The sequence below is a fragment of the Lupinus angustifolius genome, chromosome LG16, assembly GCF_001865875.1.
Source record: "Lupinus angustifolius cultivar Tanjil chromosome LG16, LupAngTanjil_v1.0, whole genome shotgun sequence".
Taxonomy (NCBI): domain Eukaryota; kingdom Viridiplantae; phylum Streptophyta; class Magnoliopsida; order Fabales; family Fabaceae; genus Lupinus; species Lupinus angustifolius.
In genome coordinates, this window is record NC_032024.1 from 6783649 (window position 1) to 6808132 (window position 24484).

Sequence of the window (24484 nt, forward strand, 5' to 3'; positions counted from 1 at the left end):
CCAAGGTGTCATGTTACTAGGTAATAATATTTAAATAAAATTATCCATAGTAAATTATCTAATACTAAATAGAAATGTTGATGTGTGATATAGATAAACTTTTAATTTTTTAAGTAAATAATTTCATAATTTATAATTTTTTATTTTCCTCACATTCTAGAACTGGATACCGAAAGAATCTCAATTTTCTTATAGCATAATCCAAGATGTTTTGTTATTGCAATAGTTTTTGCAACATATATTATTTAAACCATTCTTCAAGACATGAAATAATTGAAAGATTAAAAATAAAAGGGAATTAAATTAAAATTATTCTTCCACAAAGTTGTAAATAATTAAATACATACACTCTAATGATCAACTATGTATAAAACTTTCTACTAGTAGTCACAATATATTTAATGGGGTAATGCCAAATATATAGCATATTCTTACAAATATTAAATGTTGATTACAACTGTAATCAATGAATTCAATGGACATTCCATGAATCAGTATACTTTGGATGCTTAGGACATGTAGTAGACTCATTTGCTATGTTTTGCTTTTGAAAGAGTTTTGACCATACCCTTTGCAATTTTCCAGAACCAAAATATGTTCATAATTGACAATATAGGAGGCACCACAAGCAAGGTGTAAAAACCCAATGGGAAGATCTTCTTCACCTAAAATTAGGACCAAAAAATGAGTTAGATTCATTAGCTAGATGAATACTATAAGGGTCCGTTTATGAGTTGGTTTTCGGAAGGAAAAGAAAGGCTTCAAAACCACCTCACAAATATATTTTATGGTTTTGAAACCTTCTTTTTCTCTTCTTTTCCCTCCAAATTCTAACTCGCAAGTAGACCGTGAAGTTATATGTGATGGAGAATCATAGAGAAAATGCTTGCCTCATCAAAATGGCTCCACATGTGGATAAAAAAGAACATGAACAGGATAATCCTTGCAACCTGAAGCACACAAAAAACATTAAGGGATAAAGCATATTAGGAACTGTACTATAACTATCACAAGTATCAATAAAACAAGTCTCATACTTCCATTATAACAACTATAAATAAGCAACATTGAAGTTCACTACAAGGATTTGAAATTCTTACCATATCAAAAGACTCATTTACTCCATCTCTTGTATAAATACAAATAACTTCAGCATTTAAAGCATGCAAACATATGGATACTTATCATTATCATATTCATATTCTAGACAGTATAGTTAACCAGGCAACTTAAATGTTGTTTTCTCTTTTACAAGACTTCTAAAGCTCAAGTGAGTCACCAAATTAGTTTGCGAAAAAAATTTATTTAGAAAAAAAGGATGAGGGAAAATGTAGAGGGTGATTTTGGCGACAGTAAGGTTGTTACTTAGCGACCATGAGGTTATGGGTTCAAATCCTAGAAACAGCCTCTCCGCTTGCGAAGGTAAGGCTGTGCATATCTACCCCTATATCCCATTAAGTGGGAGCCTCGTGCACTGGGATGCACAGTGAGAGAAAATCTCTACTTAAAATTGTCGTATTCATCTTGTCAAAACCCTTTCAACAATCTTTGTCACCATTGCTACTTGTGCCTTTTGCTTGAATATGATTCATCAAGAAGACAAGAACCAGTAGAGAAAATCACAAACGAAAGTACCAAATAAAACCATACATGGCCATAAGCAATAAGTACACAAAGTATATCAATAATGGAGTAAAAATTAGATCAAGAGTAAATTAGACAGTACCAACCACCCAAAGAACAATGCAATGCCATTCCAAATATAAAGTTTTGAGCTCTTACGACCAGCAACATCCAAGTGCCTGTATATGCACATAATGCAATTGATAAGACAATATTGAAAAAGAACTTGAAAGTAAATGTATTTCTGAACAGATTTTCCAATTACCATCTTAGATTTACAAAGGGGGTTGTGCTCTCGGTGAAAAGAACCATTAGTATGTAGATCTGTCCTTGGCCACTCAGCAAAGATTGGATAAGTGATAACATGGATAACCCATGGTGTAGAACCTGTCGAAGAAAGGAACGAAGTTGGTTTACTGCCTCTGAATCACAGAACTCGGATAGAGTTCAATGCATCATGAAAGTAACAAAAGATGTGCACCATAAAGTATGATAATAGTAACTATAGATATAAAACCTATCAACTTACATATTCCAGACCACCTAAAGCAGGAAAATTCCAAAGAATCATCGCCACATCTGCTAGAAAATAACCTGTAGAAATCTGGACAGTTGAAAAAAGGAACGCGTAAACAACTGAGGATTAATATCCTTAACGTTATTAATACGGTAAAGAGGAGATATCAAAAGATGGAGAAAGCGGATGAAAATATAAGAAAAACAGGACATAAAGAATGAAGTTAATTCTGAAAGTACTACAAACTAAACAAATCTAAGGTTTCTTCTTGTTTTACTACTGTCCTAACTCCTGCGTACTTAAAGAGGATTAGGAATGGAACTACATGAATATTGCATCAGAAACAACTACATGCTACAAACTCGTCCATAAGACTACACTAATACATAATAACAAATTCGACCTTCCATATTCAACATTGTGATCTGCCAATTATTCAAAACTTCATTTGCGTGACTTACCATACACAAATTGCATATCTATGATTGTACAACTTCATCTTCTACTCAAATTTCTCGTTTTGATTGTACAACTTCCAGTTTGCCTCATGAGAAGTTCACAAATAATATGATGTGTTCACTTTTTTAGATTCAGAAGGTCCGATATATCTTTTCTTCCGTATGAAGGAAAATATATCTTTAAGTGAGAGATGACAGAATCTAGGAATTCACCCCCAAACTTTCTTTTATACTAAAAAAGATATAGTGAGGACATCATTGGAAATAAATAAAAAATGATCCTTCATTAAGTCTGCATATTCGATCAATTTTTATGTCCAATTTTGTCAAAATATAGTTAGAAGAATGTAAAAGAACAAAATAAATTGGGTAGATTGTAAATAAACTTCTATAAAATCAAAAAAATGAAATGTTGCAATGAGAACAACAAAATAATATTGCTTGAACTTACTGCCAGTACTGAATCTGAGAGAGTAGATGACCTATTAATAACTAGCTCTTCGTGTGACTCCTCTTTGAAGATATTTGAAAAGATCAGGAGGTAAAGCGATGCAAATGATGCAAAAAGAGCATGAAATGTTGAGAATCCCCTGCATTAAATTTTTTGTTAATGCTCCTGCAAAAACTCAATTAAATATGAAATCAATACAAATAGAAATCACTGTGAAAATGCATTTTACCGGTTATTCCATTCAATTTTCTGTGTGTTGGTCAACTTGCTATATCCCGCAAACAACAGAGAACTGAAGATAGCTGTCAACCTATAAACCTTCAAAAATAAAATTGAAAAGGATCAAGATTCAAAACTTCTGAGAAGCAATCTTCACGTGACTTTTTTTTTTGCATTATCTACCCATACCGATAAAACTGGACATTCATTTAACAAGAAGAAGAAACTGAAAAGGTAACAAAGGCACACTGTCACTATGCACATAAATATAAACCTAAGAGGATAAAAGTTTAAAGTGTGCCTCCATTCTTAATTTACCCTCTCAAAAAACCAAAAGAGTAATTACTGCCGATTAGAAGCTACAACAGTAATAGCTGGAGCTCATTTCTTCCAAGACACGGCTTATAAAGAAATTACTGCCAAACAGACTTTCCTGGCCATTATAATTCCCAATTCAGTGGGATGTGGGAGCCATAATTGGAAGTTCAAAATATACAACAACAACTAAGCCTTTATCCCACTAGGTGGGGTCGGCTACATGAATCGAACGACGCCATAATACTCTATCACAGATCAAAATATAAAACACATAAAAAAGTTCATTCCCTCATATAATATCTTCTATTCAGTCCCCCTTCCCCAAAAAAATTCGTTTTATTTTCCTTTTGATAGTCATAAATTATATTCTGAATTCTTGTTCCTCCACCATCACTTCAAAATCCTAAATTCTTTTATAGAGACATGGTTTACAAAACCTTAAGAAGCACTTTCAACATAAAAAGTCACAGTAAATTGGTGAACAACTCATTTGACTTACAACAACACAAAAGATGATGCCAGTGAAGACAGATGCGAGCCATTGAATTTCTTTTCTTGGGCTAACAATTTCATATGAGGAAACCAAACCAGCCAACAAGCCATGAGAAACAGAAAATCCCATCCAATTTCCTCGTCGAAAATCAAAGAATCAGACCAAACTGCACCAAAAGACTTGATGAATAAGTGTCACAACTAAAAAATAGTTAATTGAAGCATAGGTGAAATCTCCCTCAACAAATAACCAAACTAAACAAAAAGAAAAAGGAAAATCCATGATAATAGAAAACATCTCTATATAAAATTGTAGTCATTATTTTATTTTGTCCATTTCATATTACGATTCACCACCACAAGTTTGACAACAATTTTATCCATTTCATAATCCTATAGGTAGAAAAGCAAGTTACACAATTTTTTGCTTGGAAACAAACAAAAAGAAATGGCAAATAGGACAGAGGAAATATGCATTTCATTACATATAATACAAGACGAAACCAAAAGAAACAGAAAATTCATCCAAATTCCTTGTTGGAAATCACAAAATCAGACTGCACCAATGATATTATTATGCTGCTAAAGATCGAGGACAACTCTATTGAAACTAATGTGAAGTCTCCCCTATACACAGAACCACATTAAACAACTAAACAAAAATCATGATCCCATTGAAAACATATCTACAAAAAATGTAGTGATTATTTTATTTAATTCATTTCATGTGATAATTACAAGTTAACCAACCAGTATTCACATGATGATCAACCAGTGTAGCAATTCTCATAGGAAGACCAAGTTGCACAAATAAATAAAATTTGAAAACAAACCAAAAAAACCCATCAGATGAAATAGCATATAGGACAAATGGAACAAGAATTTCATTACATATAATACTAATAATACTAACAAATAACAATAATAACAATATACATACATAAAAACAGAATCTTTATATGTATATATAAGGGTGATAAAGTGCCCCTGCATATAAAGAACAAAACAGGTTAACCAAAAGCAACAATAACTGCAAAAAAAGAAGACAAAAACATAATAACACTGCCCCATTAAATTAAAAGGTTGAAACTTTAGAGAAAAATAGAGGATTGGGTGTTATTTAGAAAAGAGAATGAGACCTGAGAGGAAAGGGAATCCACAAAAACAACGAAGGAGAAGAATGTGTTAAGAATCCATTTTAATGCGAAAAAACAAAGTCTCTGGTTATTCAAGTCACTATGGAATAATCAATTCACCTTTTTGATAATAAAATACATTTAATCATTCACTCACAGTAATAAACTAGTAATCATATTGGTAATTTATTAGGGTTTTGTTTAAGGATAGTACCAAATACAAACTTTGACTTTGTTTATTTTGTATAGGTTTTTCCCTTTTTTATAAAATATAAAAAAACAATATTTTTTATTAAGACCGGAAACAAACCAAACTGAATTGAACCAGAGTTCAGCACTATTCAGCTCGATAAGGAATGATTATGTTCGAAACTCGACTTGAATTTGATACAAGTTATTTTTTAACTTGAGATCGGTTAAAGTTCACGAACTATTTAGCTCGGTTCAAATTGGTTCATTTGGACATATTAAATAGTTAATTAATTTCTACAAAATGCTTTTATATATAAATATAACATTATTGTTTATATGTATAATAACAATAAATATAAAAATAATATATGTGTCATAATAAATATAAAAATCAGTTTTTATATATATATTGAGTCAACTCATGTACCTGACGAGTCAAATTATATCCAACTCAAGTTCAGCTCGTTTATTTAACGAGCTCAATTTCCAGCTCAAGTTTAGCTCATTTGGTTCATGACCAAGTTTATCAAGCTAAATAATGAATCGAGTTTCGAACGAATATCGAATAGTTTTTTTTCATTGCCAGTCCTACTTTTTATTAAGACTAGGGCATAGACAAATATTTTGTGCATATCGATCAGTTCATGGTAGTAGTTACATAATATTTTTATCTTTATATATAGTATAGATTAACATGTAAATGGAGAAGTATGATATTGTGTAGAAGTTGACGAGTTATAAAGTATATAAGTGAATGAACTTCTAAACTTAATACATCAAGGTCTTAGGTCTTGATGTGGTATGAAACTCACTTATATATTTTTTTCACTTACTACATGTAAGAATGTTTTAGCCCATGAATGAAAGATCTTCCTATAATATTTTCTTAACATCAACCTTCTTGAAAATCAGGCCCTTTTCTTGGAAAATATTTATTTACATAATTACAAATCTTGTGTTTTTTTTCTTTTCCAATAAAATTATTATTAATATCTAATTTTATCTAACCCAAAATAAATAAATAAACAAAAAAAATTATGAAAGATCATAAATAAAAAATATATTAGATAGTTAATATTTTGGTGTATTCTTAAAATAGATAAATAAATTGTATAAGATCATAATTATAGTGGGGTTTTTTTTTTAAAATTCAATCAAATAAAAACATTATCAATGTTTATTTTTAATAAAAATAAAAATATGAATGGATAATCAATTTTGGGAATAAAAGATAAAAATATTACTGTTTGTTATTAAATTTTTGAAATGTGGATAAGAAACTTATAAGTATGTGAATTCAAATGACATATTCCTTATCACAAAGCATATGAGTTTTAACTTTTAAGTGATCTTCGTTAGAATATACCGGATAACTTAATTTTCTACCATAATATGGATTTTCACCCTTACTCTATTGACACTGATGTCGATCCTCTATTATGTGAGTTTTTGTATCTCTAGGTCTTTATGACTTTTGATTACATATGCATTTCATACCATATGCTCATTTGTTTGTGAGGTTTTATTCTTTTTTTAATCTATCTTAGAGATATTACTTCTTTCCACTTTTGTAACATTGTTTAGTCAATTTGTTATTATTTTTTTATGTAGAGGTATTTATTATTAGATATTTTACTAAGTGATTAAGAAAATGTAATCTAAAGTATTGTCATGATAATATTTTAATAAAAAAATAAAACAATATGTTTATCATACTAATGATTAAGCAAAAATCAGATCAAGATTAAAACTTAAAATTACTAAGTTTACTCCTTATTGTCAAATATAAAGGGTGAGGTTAACATAGCCCTTATTAGTATTTTATTATTTATTGACTATGAAAATTTATAAGTTTGTAGAATATATGAATTGAAAGCTAGTAAAATAGCTTATTAAATTAGAATTATTTGTCAACATTAATTGATAAGCTAATTTATATGTGTAAAATAACATAAATCATTATCTTATGAGTTACAAAGTATTTGAAGTAGCTACTCAAATATGAGGTTATAATATCATTTTTTACTCTCTCATCCAAATTTAATGGGTAATTTATCTTTGTTAAATAAACTAGTTGATTAAGTAAAACTATTACCAGACACATTCACTTTTTTTTCAATGATGTGCAACATATCGTTAAAAAAAATATATATAAAAAAATGCATTCACACTTTTTGAAATTTTTAAATAAGTATAGACCAAAATGTGACAATCAAAAGCCAATATTTTTCTGAACATATCACCAAAATTAGTTGTCATTACCAACAAAAACCTTTTTTTATGCATACAATATAGGCATAACTTCTAAAATCATGATTAAGGAAATCAATTATCTATAGTATTAATGGTGGTATTGAAATTAATAAGTCAAATCAATATTAATATTAAGCCTTGTAATTTAAAAACATATTTTAAATGACAATTTCCTTGGATTTTTTAAAGTATAATGTCTACCTTTAGATTATATAAGCCTTGTAATTTAAGATATTTTAAAATCAAAAGAAACTTAAATAGTTGATTTATTAACAATGATATAAAGAGTTTGATTCATTTTTTTAATAAAAAATGCTTTAAAAGACAAAAATATGTTTTAAAAGTTATTTGTCTACTTTAGTTGTTGGTGGCATAAACTATTAGCTTAGCTTTATCAGATACAATTAGTTAATAAGTTCGCCCAAATGTTTATAAGCTATTTGAAATATTTTAACATACTCGAGAATATTTAAGTTACTTGGAAACTTATAAATTAGGAATAGTATGTTGAATCAAATCTCCTTATCAAGTTGTTATGTGTAAAATAAAATAAAATAAATCTCTAATCTATAAGCTAGTAACCTTATCAATATCAATGCGTGGCTTAAATTTTTTTCTAAATCACTTAAGTTTATCCTTTAGAAACTTATAAGTTTTTTGTGATATTATCAACCGATAAAAAAACTCAGCCCAAACAATCTAAAATAATCCTTACTTTCTACCACAAGATTAAATTATAAAATACTTTTTTCAAATGTGAACAGTGAACCTCTCTTTATTTGTATATTTCCAAAAATATCCTTATTCCATTATTACCATATATAAACTCTTCCCAATCACCATCTCATCATATAGTCAATCTTTATCATATTCATTCTCACCATATACTTGGTCCCCATAACCCCAAACATTTTCATTGTGACAGCTCATTTTCATCATTTACTTCTCATTTCCCACTAATCAATGTCAAAAGTATTGAAATAATATTTCTCAAACCATTTAGTCAAAATCAATTTTTTTTGAAAAATGTTCACTCGGTGAAAAAGATTTCACAATATGACACTGATTTGTCAAATATATAATTTAATTTTAAAAAAAATACATACATACTAATACTGATTTAACAGAATGTATAATGCTTTCTCACAATCAATTGTGAGAAGTGGACATTTTTATAAAGGATCCAAAATTGTTTAATCCAATAAACCATTATTGAATATGAAAAATAACTAATGAAAACCCAATTGAAAATGTGAACCAAAAGGACCAAAACAAGTTTTTTGGGTTATGTGGTTTGTAGAGATATGAGGTTTTATGAAGAAGGAAAATAGAAGGGGGTATTCTACATTTTTCAAAAAATATGGGGTTCAGAGAATGATTTACCATTTACCTCATTTTTACAATAAAAACTATCTCAAATTTCCTATTTAATGAATTTTTACCTAATTCACCCATCCAATATAATATTTCCATCTTCGTTATTTGAGTTTATTGTCTATCAAAACTTAAAGAAATGATTTTGGTCAATTGTATACTACAAAATGAATCATGTACAATAGCAAATAAAGTAAGAAATTTAAATTTATTAATTAAATAAAGTTAAGAGCTCAAAATCTTAAATTTTGCATCACAAATTGTCCACTTAACGTTACACAACATGGATGGAGATCACTTGTTTCTCTCCTACCGTCCCAAGTCAATTAAAGTTTTTTATTTTATTACTTTTTGTTTTTCAAAATTATATTTTATCTACGTATTAATATATGATTGGCTTAGAACAGGGAATGATACACCATTAGAGACAGATGATCCCATACAAATAACATAAGCAGTAATCGTGAATTTGTTTCTCAACTTTTCTTATTTTGAAAACAAACAACATTACACTTATTATACTTACCCTGAGTTTTAGTGAAATTATACAAACTACTCTTCACTTTTCTACACTGACCACCCCTGTATGAGAAATAAGTGTAATCTTTTAAAGAAAAAATGTGATAAATACAATTAAGTTAAACAAAACATTTACATTATGGAGACAAGCCCAAATAATATACAAATCAACGTATCTTTATTATTTGTTTGTTACAAAATGTATCAACAATTCTAAAGAGATATCATTTAAATTAGGGATGGCAATAAAAACCGAACCCGTGGGTACCCGCCCGAACCGAACCAGAATTTAACGGGGAAAACCCAATGTGATTGGGTTCGGGTTTTACTCGGGTTTAAATTTCGGGTTCGGGTTCGGGTTTGGTATATCAAAGACCCTAACCCGAACCCGCCCCGAAGTAAGGTAATTTAATTTAAAATTGAAATTTGTGTCAATTTGCCAATTGTTTTTAATTTCTAATGTTACTTTATATACTATTAGATCTTCAAACATAAAAGAAATGAAATAATACAAGAGAAAATAGAAATGTTAGAGTAAAATTACAAGAAAATAATATCATATTTTCCTTAACACTTTATCATTTTCGGGTTCGGGGATGGTATTTTTATTTTCAATCCCGTTGAGTTTGAGTTCGGGTTCGGGTTCGGGTTTTGAATTTCGGGTTCAGGTTTGGGTATGTGCAAACCCGACCCCGACCCGCCCCGTTGCCATTCCTAGTTTAAATCGCTCTTATACTACATCGTAACTAACCAAAAATAATAATGAGGTATTCACTCATATATTATTTAGAATTGTCTCTACAGTATACTATATTTTGTTTAACTAAATTGCATTTATCACATTTTTTATTTAAAAAATTACACTTATTTTTTATGCAGATGTAGTGAGTATAATGAAAGTATAAAAATTATGGGATTTTGGTAGGTGTAAAAAAGTAATAAGTGATTTATATAATTTTACTAAAACTCATTTGGTGTCAGTATAATTTACTCACTAAATAATCACATAAACATATTTTTAATAATCAAAGTTCACGTTATATCTACACTCCACAAGAACAATATAACACAAAGTATTAGAATCAATAATTCTAGCCAATTAGGGTTGGTTTCAATTGGTAAAAAAACTTCTCATAATCCACAAGAACATGAATTTGAATCCCACTTCCTAATTAGGAACTTTGTTAATTGATAATGTTTAAATACTTTTATAAGCGCTCGAAACCATGAGACTTCCCCTAACCATTGTGAATCTCGTTACCTAACCATGAGACTTCACCATGTTTAATAATGTAAGACTTTACTAAATTCTAGAATGACCAAAAGGTTAAAACGACATTTGTTGGAAGAGACAGTCATACATCTCAAAATATATTACTACCTTATTCATAAGGTGAGGGATACATTGATATTACAAAAAAAAAAAAATGAGAAGATTGAAAATCAATCTATGATAAGACTGCCAACTTGACTGAGTTAAATTTGTCCCATATTTTGTCTACAAAAATCCAAATGAAACCTTATCATTGATTCATATCATAACCATTTGGTTGTTAACTGCCTAACACAAACTTCAACTAGTTCAAACTAAAAAGCCGACCCCACCTAGTGATAATCATGGGAGGTCAAAACCCATAACATACCAATAGCAACTTGTAAAACAGAACCCATATTTTGAAACTACCAGAGTTAAGTATATATAAAAGTGAAACATGCCTCTGAATGTCATAGAAATTCAAATAACAACCAAGTACTAATATCTGTAACACTGAAACACAAAAATGCAGAAAAGCAAACAAGAGGGTTCTTTGGACATATTTACAAGCACTCAAAGCTTATTACATAATCCAAGTCAATTTGAGTGCCACCTCAGCTGAAGGATTTTCACCATCCTCTAATAACCTCCTTGTATAAAAGCATTCAGACGATCGAGTTCCTGACGATGCTCGCTCACCACGGCACGAACTACATCTCCAATGGACACCATGCCTATCATCCCCTTCTCATCAATGACAGGGATGTGTCTGATTCTGTTATCTGGAGGGAAATTGCAATGATGAAGAGGATAGCATGAATTATCAAACCTTATATGATATCCATATAATCTCCTCCTTAGGCTTCGTTTGCGAGTTGAATTTTGAAGGAGAAAGAATGAAGAAGTAAGACTTGAGATACAGAGTGAGATGACTCTAAAGTCTTCATTTTCCTCCATTTCCCTCTAAAACCCAACTCGCAAACAGAGCCTCGAGGATCTTAATGTCACATACAATACCTGTCATCAGTTGCATTGCGCGTAAAACTTTGGTATTGGGTGTGACAGTGATTAGTTTGTTCTGCAGCCACAATATCACAATTTTAGACTCAAGTGTCATGAAATAGTTAATTTGACAACACAAAGTTAAAGAAGGTTTTTATGGTTCTCATTCCCATAAAATCTTGTAGCCAGCCCAATTGGAAATAATAGTGACTATCAAACTCTAGATCCAAATTCATCCAAAAATAACATACAATGAATCAATATTAATGCTAGTTTCGCAGGGGAACACTGATTAGGTGAACCATAAGATTATCCTAAACTCAAAAGCATAATTTTTTCCTAAAATGCTGGTACCAAGAGCGAAGATATACTTATATACTAACAAGGACACCAGCTTATACCTCTTCAGTCATGATGTCGCCGACCTTGGTGGACTTTGAAGATCTTCCCTGCACGATAATCTTCCTCAGGTAATCTGGATAACAGGAAAGATGTAAATCAATGACCCAATGACAAAATTAATTCAGATGCATTGTTGTATATATCTTCGAGTTTTGGATCATTTAACTTGTCCAAGACAACATAGTGACATACAAATATATATTAATGCATTTCGCCATTACATTATACCATGTTATTTACTGGCCCCTCAGCTAGTTAGTTGATTTGCTTGTCCAACAGATATGATATATCATATCATGTTTGTTCTTATTAAAGCTCATGTAGGTCTTCACAGCGCGATACATGAGTCCAAATGTCGAAGGTCCCACCGATCCACCCCAAGCAAAGATCTCCCTCATCCTATCTTGCATGTATTTGCAGGGCCTACTTCTCAGTCATGACTCTGTGACGACCTCATTTTTTTATGCTTACCATTAATTCATACATTATTGGTTTAGCTTTGCATAACCTATAGCACAATTGATCTTACCAAAAGTCTATCTATGACTTCAAAGGAATTTTAGGACTTCCATAGCAAGGTAGGACAAATCCATGGGGACGAACCTAATAAAGGACTTTGCACTCACATTTTAATTTCGCCGTAGAACTCTGTTTTCCACCCCATCAGTTTTAAGAGGAAAGTGCGCCACTCGAGTCATAAGATTGCTCTCATTGACAACCAATTTTGATTATCGTTCATCTTAAATGTTACTAATCCAACTACACACCCCAAATCAGTTTCAAATATGGTTGATATTAACATTAGAAACTTTCTTTTAAATATCACCGGCATATTATACTGCAATAAATCAAAGTACATAAAAAACAAATCCACACCCCGAATTTGGTACCTCTTTCTGTTATAATTCCAGCAATTGACTTCTCCTCATCAGGTTTAACAACCACCAATGCTCCCACATTGTGCTGAGTCATCTGCAGTGGACATCATTGTCAGTTAGCTCAGAAAACACCTACCGATGTATTCGAATTACAACTGCAAGAGGATCAATGTACGCATAATTGCATACCGATTGAACAGCATTGTAAACAGTGTCGTTGGTGGTGCACCAAAGCCAGGATCCATCTGCACCTTTTCCTTTTCCTTTCATAATATCAGCAATGGTGGTGCTTTCAAACCCGTGCTCCTCTATGCCTGCAGCAGGCGAAGCAGGCGCAGCAGTGGATTCATGGCGCGAAAACGAAGCTGGCTGCAATAGGGAGGGATTCACCACACGGATCCGTTGCAAAACAGCACTCTTGATGACATTCCCTTGTGACAAAAACACACGCAAACCTCCTTGCATTTTTTTCAACTGTCCAATAAACAAAGATTGTACATCTTAGGATCTTGTCATTTTGTGATGAACATAAAAATTATTTCACTTGTCTAATTTTCATCACGCCTCAAATATCAGGATCCATTTGATTTGCATTCAATTAAGGAAAAAAAATCCAAATTTATATTGTGGGAGAAAATAGCACTTGTGAAACTACAAGCTGGAGAAAAAAATCAAGTTTGGATAGAACAAATCCTGAATATTTTTAAGACAAGCTGGAATAAAAAAACAAAACAGAAATAGAAACAATGGAACGAATCAAATCACCAAATTAATATAACAAATGTCATAGAATCCAATAAACCAAACATGATGAGATCACACAAAAAATGAACCAAAAGAAACATGGTACCTCATCATCACAATAAGAGAAGACCCCATATACCAGATTGAAAAAAAGCAATGAACTTTGAATAGATTTAACAAAAAAGCCTCAAAATTTAATTTAGCAAGTAATATTTGATGATTTTAACATAGAAATAAAAAATGAAAGAGAAGATTTAAGGAATGGAAGAAAATGATGATTGAGATCACAAAGAAATGAAACCTGAGAAGAGAGAGATTAAGATTGATTTGATTGTTGCGGAAATGAATAGATTGATGAATCTAAGGACACTCACTTCTCTCTTTCTCCCTTCTTATTATTCTCCTTACACTGTCACACAAAATGGGACCCACTTTATTTTTGTATTATCCATTTTCATTTTATGTTTAATCTTTTCCCCTTTTGTTATTGCAATGCACGATGTTGGTTAATTGACCAAACTAAATAGGTTTTAAACACTAATTATCACACTAAGTCTATTTTAAATTTATATGTATCCATAGGGAATAAACACAAACTATTTATTAAAGTAGGTCACTTTTTGGGGTACATTAATGTTAGGGGTGGCAATATGGGCCGGGTCAGCCTAGCCCGCCTTTGGCCCGTCAGAATATGGGATGGCCCGGCCGGCCCTTATTGTTAAAGGGCTCAAAATGTCAGCCCACCCCGTATTTGGCAGGGCGGGCTGGCCCATTTTTTATTTTTATTTTTAAAACACACATTAAAGCTTTTAGACAAAAATAAATAATTCAAACAATTCATAAATGTCTTTTAAAACAAAAAATCACAAACAAAAGACACAATCTCATAATAACATATTGCATTAGTACAAAACTTGTAAATTTTAAACAATAAACTACCATAGTCTTAAACTTTTAGACTCTCATTTTACAATAGAGCTTATAACTCCTAAATTTTAAAAAGTGTATAAGAATCAGAACTATTGTATTATAAATCAATCACAATAAAATATATATATTACTCAATTTAATTTGAATTCGGCTACATTAAAAATATAAATTGAAACTCAGTCGAATTCAATTAATTTTCCAAAATGAATCAAAATTAGTAGTTCTATTTGAGTTTCCAATTTTCCATTTCAATTAATTAAATGTTTAAATTTGATTCAAACACCCCTAATAGTCGGTGAAACTTCACCTTTATCTCATAACAAGTACAATAATTGGATAAGAGTGAAGATAATAGATAACTACATAAAGAGATATTAAATGTTCACTTTACAAAGAGAAAGAAGAATTATATGTTTAAGCATCCAAACATAAGTTAAAATTGTAAAAGTTTAATCTTAACTGCAATGAGCAACATGATAGATAATGTTGGACCGTCGGGCCAGCCCGACCCGACCTTCCATGGCCCGTCTAAAAAACGAGATTCCAAAACGGGTTAAATACGGGCTTTTGGGCTAAAACCCTCAGCCCCGCCCGCTAAAAACACATATCCGAACGGGCTGGCCCGTCGGGCCAGGCCCATTTTGCCATCCCTAATTAATGTAGGTCACTTTGGTCATGTGAAAACAATTTCATTTTTTTTATTTTTACAATTTTCACATATGTTGTGTGCCAGCACTTAATTTTGTTTCACTTATTTTTTATAAAAAAAAATATAACAAAGTAAAAAATACATCATTGTAATTTTTGTAATCAAATAATTAATTTTGGTTTTTAAAGGTATTATAATAGTTTTTATGACTTTGAAAAATTAATAAAAAATTCATCACAAAAAAATATTGCTCAGTTATTTTAATGCTGAGATTAATTTTAAAGAAAAAAATGTATGTATTAACAATATATGAATTTTATATATTGTTATTGTATCATCTACCACTCATATTTTATTATCATTGTCTTTTAAAAAAATAATATAAATAAATAGTAAATAATATATTAAGTATATATATTTTATTATCATCTATATTATTATTATACTCTTAATTTCTTTCACTTTACTACAAGATTCTTAACAATTAGTTATCCTTACCCACAATTTTATTTTTATTTAATTCACCAGCTTTAAAAAATCATTTCAAGAGACGTTACAAAATCATTTAATAAAATCTTATGAAATCATTTAATAAAATATTGGGTTTATTATATTGGGCTATTGGGCTATAGTTTCATATAAAGCCCCTTTCCCTTTTTTGTTTTCAGTTAAGTTAGTTAGGTTGGTTATATTAGTTAGGTTTCCTATATAAGGAAATTTATTCATTGTTATCAACCAATCAATTTATTTTCATCAATAAGAGTAATCTTCATTCTTCCACCATGTTGAAATTCAATATGGTATCAGAGCTCTCAAATTGAGAGCTCTATTGCGTACTCATCATTCCTTTCCATTAACAAATCCTCCGTATTCATTCCTCATTATAACAATTTCCTTTTCTCACCTAATCTCCTTCTCCTATTCATCATATTGCCAACAATGGTCAAAGTCTCTTAACCCATCTTCAAAACCACGATTCACTTCATTCCATCTTCATCAAATCTTCATCTTTCAAACAGTAATTCGCTTCCGCATCCTTCATTCCAAACGAAAAGCACCAGATCTTCATCATGCAAACAGAAAGCAACAACAACGACCATCAATTGATGGATGTGTTCCAAAATCTATCAAGCCCCTTCTACTTACATCTTGGTGAGAATCCTGGATTCGTTTTAGTTTCTCCTCCCCTTGATGGCACAAACTATAATTCTTGGAGTAGAGCTATGAGAAAAGCTCTTGGATCCAAGAACAAATACAAATTTGTTAATGACACCATTAGAATGCCAAGTACAACTGATCCTACCTTTGAAGCTTGAGAAAGATGTAATAACATGATAGTGTCTTGAATAAATAGATCATTATCACCTCAGATTGCTCAGAGTGACGTTTATATAGATGGAGCACAAGAACTGTGGCAAGATCTTGAAGATAGGTTTTCCAAGGGGGATTATTTTAGAACTTCTGATCTCCTTCAAGAAATTCATTCAATACGGCAAGGAGATCGGAATATTTCTACCTATTTCACCGATCTCAAAACTATTTGGGAAGAACTAGATGCTCTACGACCACTAATCCCATGCATATGCGATGTCAAGTGCACATGCGAATCTATGAAGAGCATCAACCACTATCGAGAATCTGAATATGTCATTTGCTTCCTTAAGAGTCTCAATGACCAATATGGAACAATCAAAGCTCAAATTCTACTAGTGGAGCCACTACCAACGATAAACAAGACATTCTCTTTGGTCATACAACAAGAAAGGCAATTTGGATGGTACTATCATTGAGGATCGAAGAATTGTTATCAACAATATCACCTCAAGAACAACATGGAGAAATTCGGCACAAAAGGGTGTTGGGTTCAATCCTTCAAGAGAACAACAAGATACCAATAGATTCAATGGCAGAAACACATACAATGGCAACTCACAATCATATACCAGAAACAATTCTGGCAACAAACCGAGTAACAAAGGTGTTGGAACCAAGATTTGCACTTTTTGTGGAAGGGGGAATCACACTATTGAGATTTGTTATTTCAAGCATGGATTTCCCCTACCTTCAAACCTAGGCAAAGGCAAACTGAATTCACCATGAATTCTAGTATCTGTCCAAATGACACCACGCCAACACCAAATACCTCAATCAAAAATCAAGAAAAGGAAACTGATGAGAAAACTATATTGACATTCAATTCTGCAAATTATGTGAACCAAGCTTCAACTGAAGAAGACACCCATCCTCATTCAAGTATGCCTTCTCATCTCAATTATTGGATTCTTGATACAGGGGCCATAGATCATGTTACCACTAATCTGTCCAATTACACAACTTATCATAGTATCACACCTATATTTATAAAGCTACCCAATGGGGCCTCTGTGTTAGCAAAATGCTCTGGCACTGTAATCCTCTCAACAGAATTGCATCTTCATAATATTCTGTACATACCTGACTTTACTTACAATTTAATATATGTTCATAAGCTTGCAACTTGTTCCAATTATACTGTCATATTTGATCACAATTATTGTCTCATTCAGGATACAACTACCTTGAGGACGATTGGACTTGCTGAGGTTTCCAATCACCTATACATTTTTCACAGTTTAGACAATTCTGTTAAACATGTATTACATAGCATGAATTCTGATCCTGCTCAAAATTTTGATTTGTGGCATTTCTGTTTGGGTCACCCATCTTACTCTGTCATTGAACTAATGTGCTCTCAATATCCATATATGAAATTGCATATGCATAAAGCTTGTGATACTTTCCATATTGCTAAACAATCAAAAACTCCATTTCCTATTAGTACATTTATTTCTACTCAACCTTTTGCACTCATTCACATGGACATTTGGGGCCTTTTAAAGTGTCCATCCAATCATATTCACAAATACTTTCTAACTATAGTGGATGACTTGACAAGACATACCTGGCTGTTTCTCATGATGTCTAAGTCTGATACTAGAAACTTAGTTAAAGATTTTGTTCAATTTGTTCTTGTCCAATACAATCAACACATTAAGGTCATTAGATCCGACAATGGTCTCAAGTTTATGATGCCTACTTTCTATTCTACCTCTGGCATAATTTACCATACACCATGCATTGAGACTCCCCAGCAAAACTCTATTGTAGAAAGAAAACATAGACATATCCTTAATGTGACTAGGTCACTCTTATTTCAATCATACTTACCCCCTATTTCTGGACTTATGTTGTGAAACATGTTGTTTTTATAATAAATAGGCTACATACTTCTGTGTTGAATAACAAATCTTCTACTAAAATTCTACTAGGAGAATTACCTTCCCTTACCAACCTGAAAGTTTTTGGTTGCTTGTGCTATGACACGACCCTTGTCCAAGGTAGAACTAAACTTGACCCTCGAGCCAAGAAATGTATATTCCTTGGCTATAAACCTGGTACTAAAAGATACATACTCCTTGAAATACAAACTAAGCACCTATTCATCACAAGGAATACCCAATTTTATGAGCATATATTCTCATACCACAAAACCAACCCCCTTCCTGCCATCACTAAGCAACCAACTGATATGAATACCTTCCCTTTGCAAGTTCCCTTCCACCTTTTTCAATCATCAACCACTGACCAACAATCCCTCATTCCATCCAGTTCTCCCATTCCTACAATTACAACCAGCAACAACACTCAGATTAGAAGATCCCACAGACCTCACATACCCCCACATACCTCAAATATTTCCATTGTAGTCTTCTTACCTCCTCTCATCACATTGATCTTCCTCACATTACTCACCCTCTGACCATTGTTCTATCATACCACACATTATCCCTATCTTACAAAACTTACACTCTCTCCATTAGTGCTCATATAGAACCCAAAACCTTTAAGCAGGCCATTACCTCTAATGTTTGGGTTCATGCCATGAAACATGAACTTCAAGCTTTACAAGACAACAACACTTGGACCATAGTCTCCTTACCTCATGATAAAAGGCCTATAGGTTCCAAATGGGTTTATAAACTGAAATTCAAGGCTGATGGCACCATAGAAAGGCATAAAGTTAGGTTGGTTGCCAAATGTTTTAATCAAATAGAAGGCCTGGATTTCTTTGACACTTTTGCACCTATTGTAAAACTCACCACCATTAGGATTCTTCTTGTTGTTGCATCCTCTCAAAATTGGATTTTAGAACAACTTGATGTTAATAATGCTTTTTTACATGGTGATTTAATTGAAGAAGTATATATGACACTCCCACAAGGTGTCACTTCTACCATTCTTAACCCTGTTTGCAAATTAAATAAATCTTTGTATGATTTAAAACAAGCTAGTAGGCAATAGTTTGCCAAACTATCTTCTTCTTTATTGTCATTAGGTTATATACAATCACATCATCATCATTCTTTATTTACCAAGTATAATGATTCTAGTTTTACTGCTCTTGTGATTTATGTTGATGATCTTATACTTGCTGGTAATAATCCTTCTGAAATTACTTCGGTTAATTTTTTTTTACATATTGCCTTCAAGATCAAAAATCTTGGACTATTAAGATACTTTTTTGGCATAGAAGTTGCCCATTCCAAACAGGGCATCACCATATGTCAACGCAAATATATTATGGATTTACTCTTTGACACAGGTTTTTTACACTCGAAACTGGTTCAAACTCATATGATCAAGAGCCAATCTCTTCACCAAGATGATAACCCACCATTCTAGGACCATATGCTATATAGACAATTGGTAGGTCATCTTCTTTATCTTACTAACACTCGCCCTGATATTACCTTTGTTGTCCAGTAGCTCGGTCAGTTGCACCTACTTCCTTACACTTCAAGGCTTTAACCCGTACACTGAGGTATTTAAAAGCTTCTCCTGGTAAAGGTTTAATCTATTCATCTTCTTCTTCTCTCCATCTCACTGAATTCAGTGATTCAGATTGGGCCAATTGTCCCGACACTAGACGATCCATTTCTGGATTTAGTATGTTCTTGGGCACTTCTTTAGTTTCTTGGAAATCCAAGAAACAAAATACAGTTTCAAGGTCTTCCTCTGAAGCTGAATATAGAGCCATTGCCTTTGCTTCTTGTGAAGTGCAATGGCTCACCTACTTATTACTTGATTTACATGTGCCTATCCTAAGGACATCAGTCCTTTACTGTGATAGTCAATCCGCTAGGCATATTGTGGCAAATTCTATTTTTCATGAACGTACGAAGCATTTAGATATTGATTATCATATTACTCGTGAATAATTAAAGAACAATATTTTCATCTTATTACCTATTTCATCCAAAGAACAGGTGGCTGATTTGTTTACAAATGCATTTGACACTACCTTATTTTGTCACATGATTACCAAGCTGGGAATGCAAAATATACATTCTCCACCTTGAGGGAGGGTATTAGGTTTATTATATTGGGCTATTGAGCTATGGTTTCATATAAAGCCCCTTCCCCTTTTTTTTGTTTTCAGTTAAGTTAGTTAGGTTGGTTATATTAGTTAGGTTTCCTATATAAGGAAAGTTATTAATTGTTTTCAATCAATCAATTCATTTTTTTATCAATAAGAGTAATCTTCATTCTTCCACCATGTTGAATCCAATATAAAAGCTTACACTATCATTTAATGAAACATTACAAATTACAAAATAATCACTTTCAATCTCTCTTCCCCATATTCATCCTTTCTCTTCCTCTTCAATGCACTCTACTGGCAGCAACACTTATTATACAAGTGGTGCCATTGGGTATATTATACCTTGTTTTTATTTGGTAGGTAACCAATCTACTTGGTCTGGTATTCAAGTATACTTGTGCATTTACTACTTACCAAGGACAATAACTTATGGTAAGGATGCTAGTGCCACACATAGAATTGAAGTATATATTTTTCTTCTGGATGCTTAGTTTCTTTGATTATGAGATGATTTTATGGGCAAATTTACTAAGATAGTGTAGTTTGACCAAAAAATTATCATAGTAGTGTAACTTTTGTACTTATTACAAAAGTGGTACAACTTTATCTAAATCGGCAACCCCATAGTTGTTTCTCTTTTTTTCTTCTCTCGTACACTCATAAATTGGCAACTCTGCAGGCAGTTTTTTATTTTAAAATATTTGCTCAAACTCGTCTCTCACATGGGAGTTTTTACTCTTTTTTTCACACTCTTTCTCTCCAAAATCGGCACTTAGGTAGGAGTTTTAAATTTTTTTTCTTCTCTCATTAATCGGTAATGAGGTAGGAGTTTTACATATATATATATATTCTTCTCCTCCTAAATCGCCTTTGCTATAGGAGTTTTTATTTTTACACCTTCTCTCCTAAATCGGCTAAGGCATTGGAGTTTTGTTTGAATTTTTTACCAATGAGTTTTGTGTATAATTTTTTACCGTGACCTAATTTTTTGCCAGTTATATTTTTGCTTAACACTAATATTATTAAAAAAAATTATTACAATATTACAATCCCAAAAAATTTAATAACGTGTCTATGTGATGAAGTGCTATATGGGGTTGATTTTCTATTTTTTGGCGGTTGAACTCTTAATTGTTATTCATTCCGCTGCGAGATTCCCCCTCTACCACGTGTGGCCAATTATGGCTCCTCATCATCCTCATTAACATCCTCAACCACAACTTCGTCATCAGTATGTTGCATACCAAAAATGTTTATAGACGGCATAATAGGACGATAATACTGTTGTGAATTGTATGCCGACAGTGGTGTACTTGAAGTAGTAGAAAATATTGATGGTAGTGAAAGTTGAGAACTTGATGACAAATAATTGGATGAATAATTATAATTTCCAAACCCATAAGATTGTTGTTGTTGAGGCATAACTAATAAAGTATGTGCTTGAGAATGAGTATTCGCTTGAGTTCGTTGTGACGACTCAGTTTCGGCATATTATAATGATGAGTAGGAGGAGCTTCATCAATGTAGGTAGAGTATGCATATGGGTATAACTCAGCCAATGCTCCCATCATTTTACGACCAGATGAGAAGACGTCACATAAAGATTGTGTGGGGTTTACTAAAGAAGTTGGAGGATGACTCTGATCACAAATTCTTTTTGCAAATGTGTACTACAAAATTAGAGGAAATTAAGAGTTTATAATATAAGTAAATACAAAATTTAATTTATAAAAAAAAATGTTACCATTCCATGAGATTGTGCTCTATTTCGAGATATGTACCTTCTAGTCCTTTTCAAGTACCACTGCATATACTCAGAGTAGTGGTTCAAAGGGAGGGTGTTAGCGATCACACCTTTAACCATATAGTTTTCCCTATTATTTCATATTTGAATTCAGCGGCGATGCTTATATGGCCAGTTAGAATCACTTTTGTCACGTAAGTCAACTTTATGAAGTTTTTCACAATTTACTAGATCTTGTGGAATTGGTTGATCAAAAACAAATTGCCTCATAACACGATCAGTAGGATGTCATTTCACTATTGCGAAACAAATTAGTGGCACACGTGACCGGCTTATCTCGGAGAGGTTTGGTAGAAAACGCAATTGGTAATATGACATACACTTAAACTGATACAAATGTTAATAAATAAAGTTAATATTCATTTGTAAAAGATCCTATTTTTACGAAAAAATATATACTAACACAGCCTCATTGATTTAAGGCCAAAAAATGATATTTTTACAAAACCACATATTTTTACAATCCTGATACTTTTACAAAAAAAATGATATTTTTACAAAAAAAAAATGATAAACTAATGAATACAAATAATATACCTGATTCACACACATATGGTCAAACATTGCACGTTTAATATTAACAGCATGTCCAGTGATGTTGCTGGTGATTAAATGTTATTACCACCTATTATTAATCATTGTTAGTTAATAAATATTTTTAATTAAACATTCACATATAATAATAAAATAATGTATACCTTTTGACTAAGGGAAAATAAGGTGTAATTGTGTTGCGCTTGGTGCAAGATTTTGAATACGATCATATGTCAATGATTGAAGGAGTAGTAGACATCCTCCAATCTCTTTTTGATAACTTATAATCGCTACACGACATAGTCCTCGATAAAGACAAGCCAATACAGCTGAGCCCCAACTATATTGGAATGTGTATGTTAAGTCCTCAGGCAATAGCAGATACATAAGGTGGACTCGGATACTTGGTGTATCCGACATGAGAAATCTTCTGATAATTCTCAAAATAAATGCTCTAGCGTGTTGTTGAATAACAACTTCATTAGTATTCTCTAGGAGTTCTCGAAATGTCCTCTCAAGACAAGTGAGTTTCACCACTTGCCCCATTAATTTGTTACCTATTGGGACAGCACCCAACAACCAGAAGCAAAGTGCTTCCCAATCCGTACTTATCACTCCGGTAACAACTTCTCCTTAAATCAGAATGCCAAGTTGGTAAGCCACATCCTCAAGAGTGACGGTGGCCTCTCCACATGAAAAGTGGAAAATATGTGTCTTCGGCCTCCATCTCTCGATCAAAGCTAATAGTATATGGTTGTTGATTTCTACTGCTCCAAGTGTCAACAAGTTACCAAAGGCAGTGTCGCGGATAACTTACAACACTGACTCAAAAGGTACTGATTGCCAGAAACAAGATCTAGGCCGAAAAGTATATTCAATCACATTCCAAACATTGTTTGATATATGGTCATTTTTCATTGTTAGTAAAGAACTATCAATTGGCCCGGGATTAAGGTGTTTCGTTATAAAGTGTGAAGAAATTGTGTAGAGAGTGTATAGAAAGTATGAAGAGTGGATGAATGTAGTTGAAGATTTATAGTGATGGCAAGTATAAATGAATGAGTATATGTGAAATGGTTATTGTGAAGAAAGTATTTAAAAAAAAGGGAATGTGAAATGGTGAGTGTAAATAGAGTGTTATAAAAAAAATAACATAGCAATCGGGGCTACTCGGCAGCTGATTTTGTTAAATTTCATAACAAATTAATCGGCCACCTTGATGCCGATTTTGGTAATTTTCAAAAAACAAAATCGGCCACTTCAATGCCGATTTCTTTAAAATATATCTTACAACAAAATAATCTCCAATGTT

At 32.1% G+C, this 24484-nt stretch overlaps 2 protein-coding genes across 4 annotated transcripts; both read right to left on the reverse strand.

Annotated features, from left to right (window-relative positions):
- On the reverse strand, window positions 322-5353 carry LOC109330307 (transmembrane protein 56-B). Of its 3 annotated transcripts, none has more exons than XM_019564453.1 (9): window positions 5218-5353; window positions 4086-4245; window positions 3279-3367; window positions 3050-3188; window positions 2153-2227; window positions 1889-2010; window positions 1727-1802; window positions 891-950; window positions 322-665 (listed from the first exon to the last, which is right to left on the reverse strand). In XM_019564453.1, exons 2-9 carry the CDS (start codon window positions 4206-4208, stop codon window positions 528-530), a joined length of 822 nt encoding a protein of 273 aa, XP_019419998.1. In that variant the 5' UTR covers window positions 4209-4245; window positions 5218-5353; the 3' UTR covers window positions 322-527. The 3 variants fall into 3 exon arrangements, with proteins under 3 accessions (XP_019419998.1, XP_019419999.1, XP_019419997.1); XM_019564454.1 differs by lacking the exon at window positions 5218-5353 and having other exon boundaries at window positions 322-456; window positions 488-665; window positions 4086-4455; XM_019564452.1 differs by lacking the exon at window positions 5218-5353 and having other exon boundaries at window positions 4086-4455.
- LOC109329712 (CBS domain-containing protein CBSX3, mitochondrial-like) lies at window positions 11253-14263 on the reverse strand. The gene is made up of 6 exons (XM_019563466.1): window positions 14135-14263; window positions 13279-13563; window positions 13102-13183; window positions 12211-12284; window positions 11825-11885; window positions 11253-11589 (listed from the first exon to the last, which is right to left on the reverse strand). The coding sequence occupies exons 2-6, from the start codon at window positions 13552-13554 to the stop codon at window positions 11447-11449; spliced, it is 636 nt and encodes a 211-aa protein (XP_019419011.1). The 5' UTR covers window positions 13555-13563; window positions 14135-14263; the 3' UTR covers window positions 11253-11446.

What these genes read in the sequence shown, in the direction of transcription:
- LOC109330307 (XM_019564453.1), bottom strand. Translation starts at nt 4,208, where the DNA reads ATGGGATTTTCTGTTTCTCATGGCTTGTTGGCTGGTTTGGTTTCCTCA. An exon ending in GCATCATCTTTTGTGTTGTT is followed by an intron (nt 3,368 to 4,085) that starts GTAAGTCAAATG and finishes TTATTTTTGAAG; the next exon opens with GTTTATAGGTTGACAGCTAT. An exon ending in AAAATTGAATGGAATAACCG is followed by an intron (nt 3,189 to 3,278) that starts GTAAAATGCATT and finishes AATTTAATGCAG; the next exon opens with GGGATTCTCAACATTTCATG.
- LOC109329712 (XM_019563466.1), bottom strand. Translation starts at nt 13,554, where the DNA reads ATGCAAGGAGGTTTGCGTGTGTTTTTGTCACAAGGGAATGTCATCAAG. An exon ending in GCGACATCATGACTGAAGAG is followed by an intron (nt 11,886 to 12,210) that starts GTATAAGCTGGT and finishes TTGTGGCTGCAG; the next exon opens with AACAAACTAATCACTGTCAC. An exon ending in CGCAATGCAACTGATGACAG is followed by an intron (nt 11,590 to 11,824) that starts GTATTGTATGTG and finishes ATTTCCCTCCAG; the next exon opens with ATAACAGAATCAGACACATC.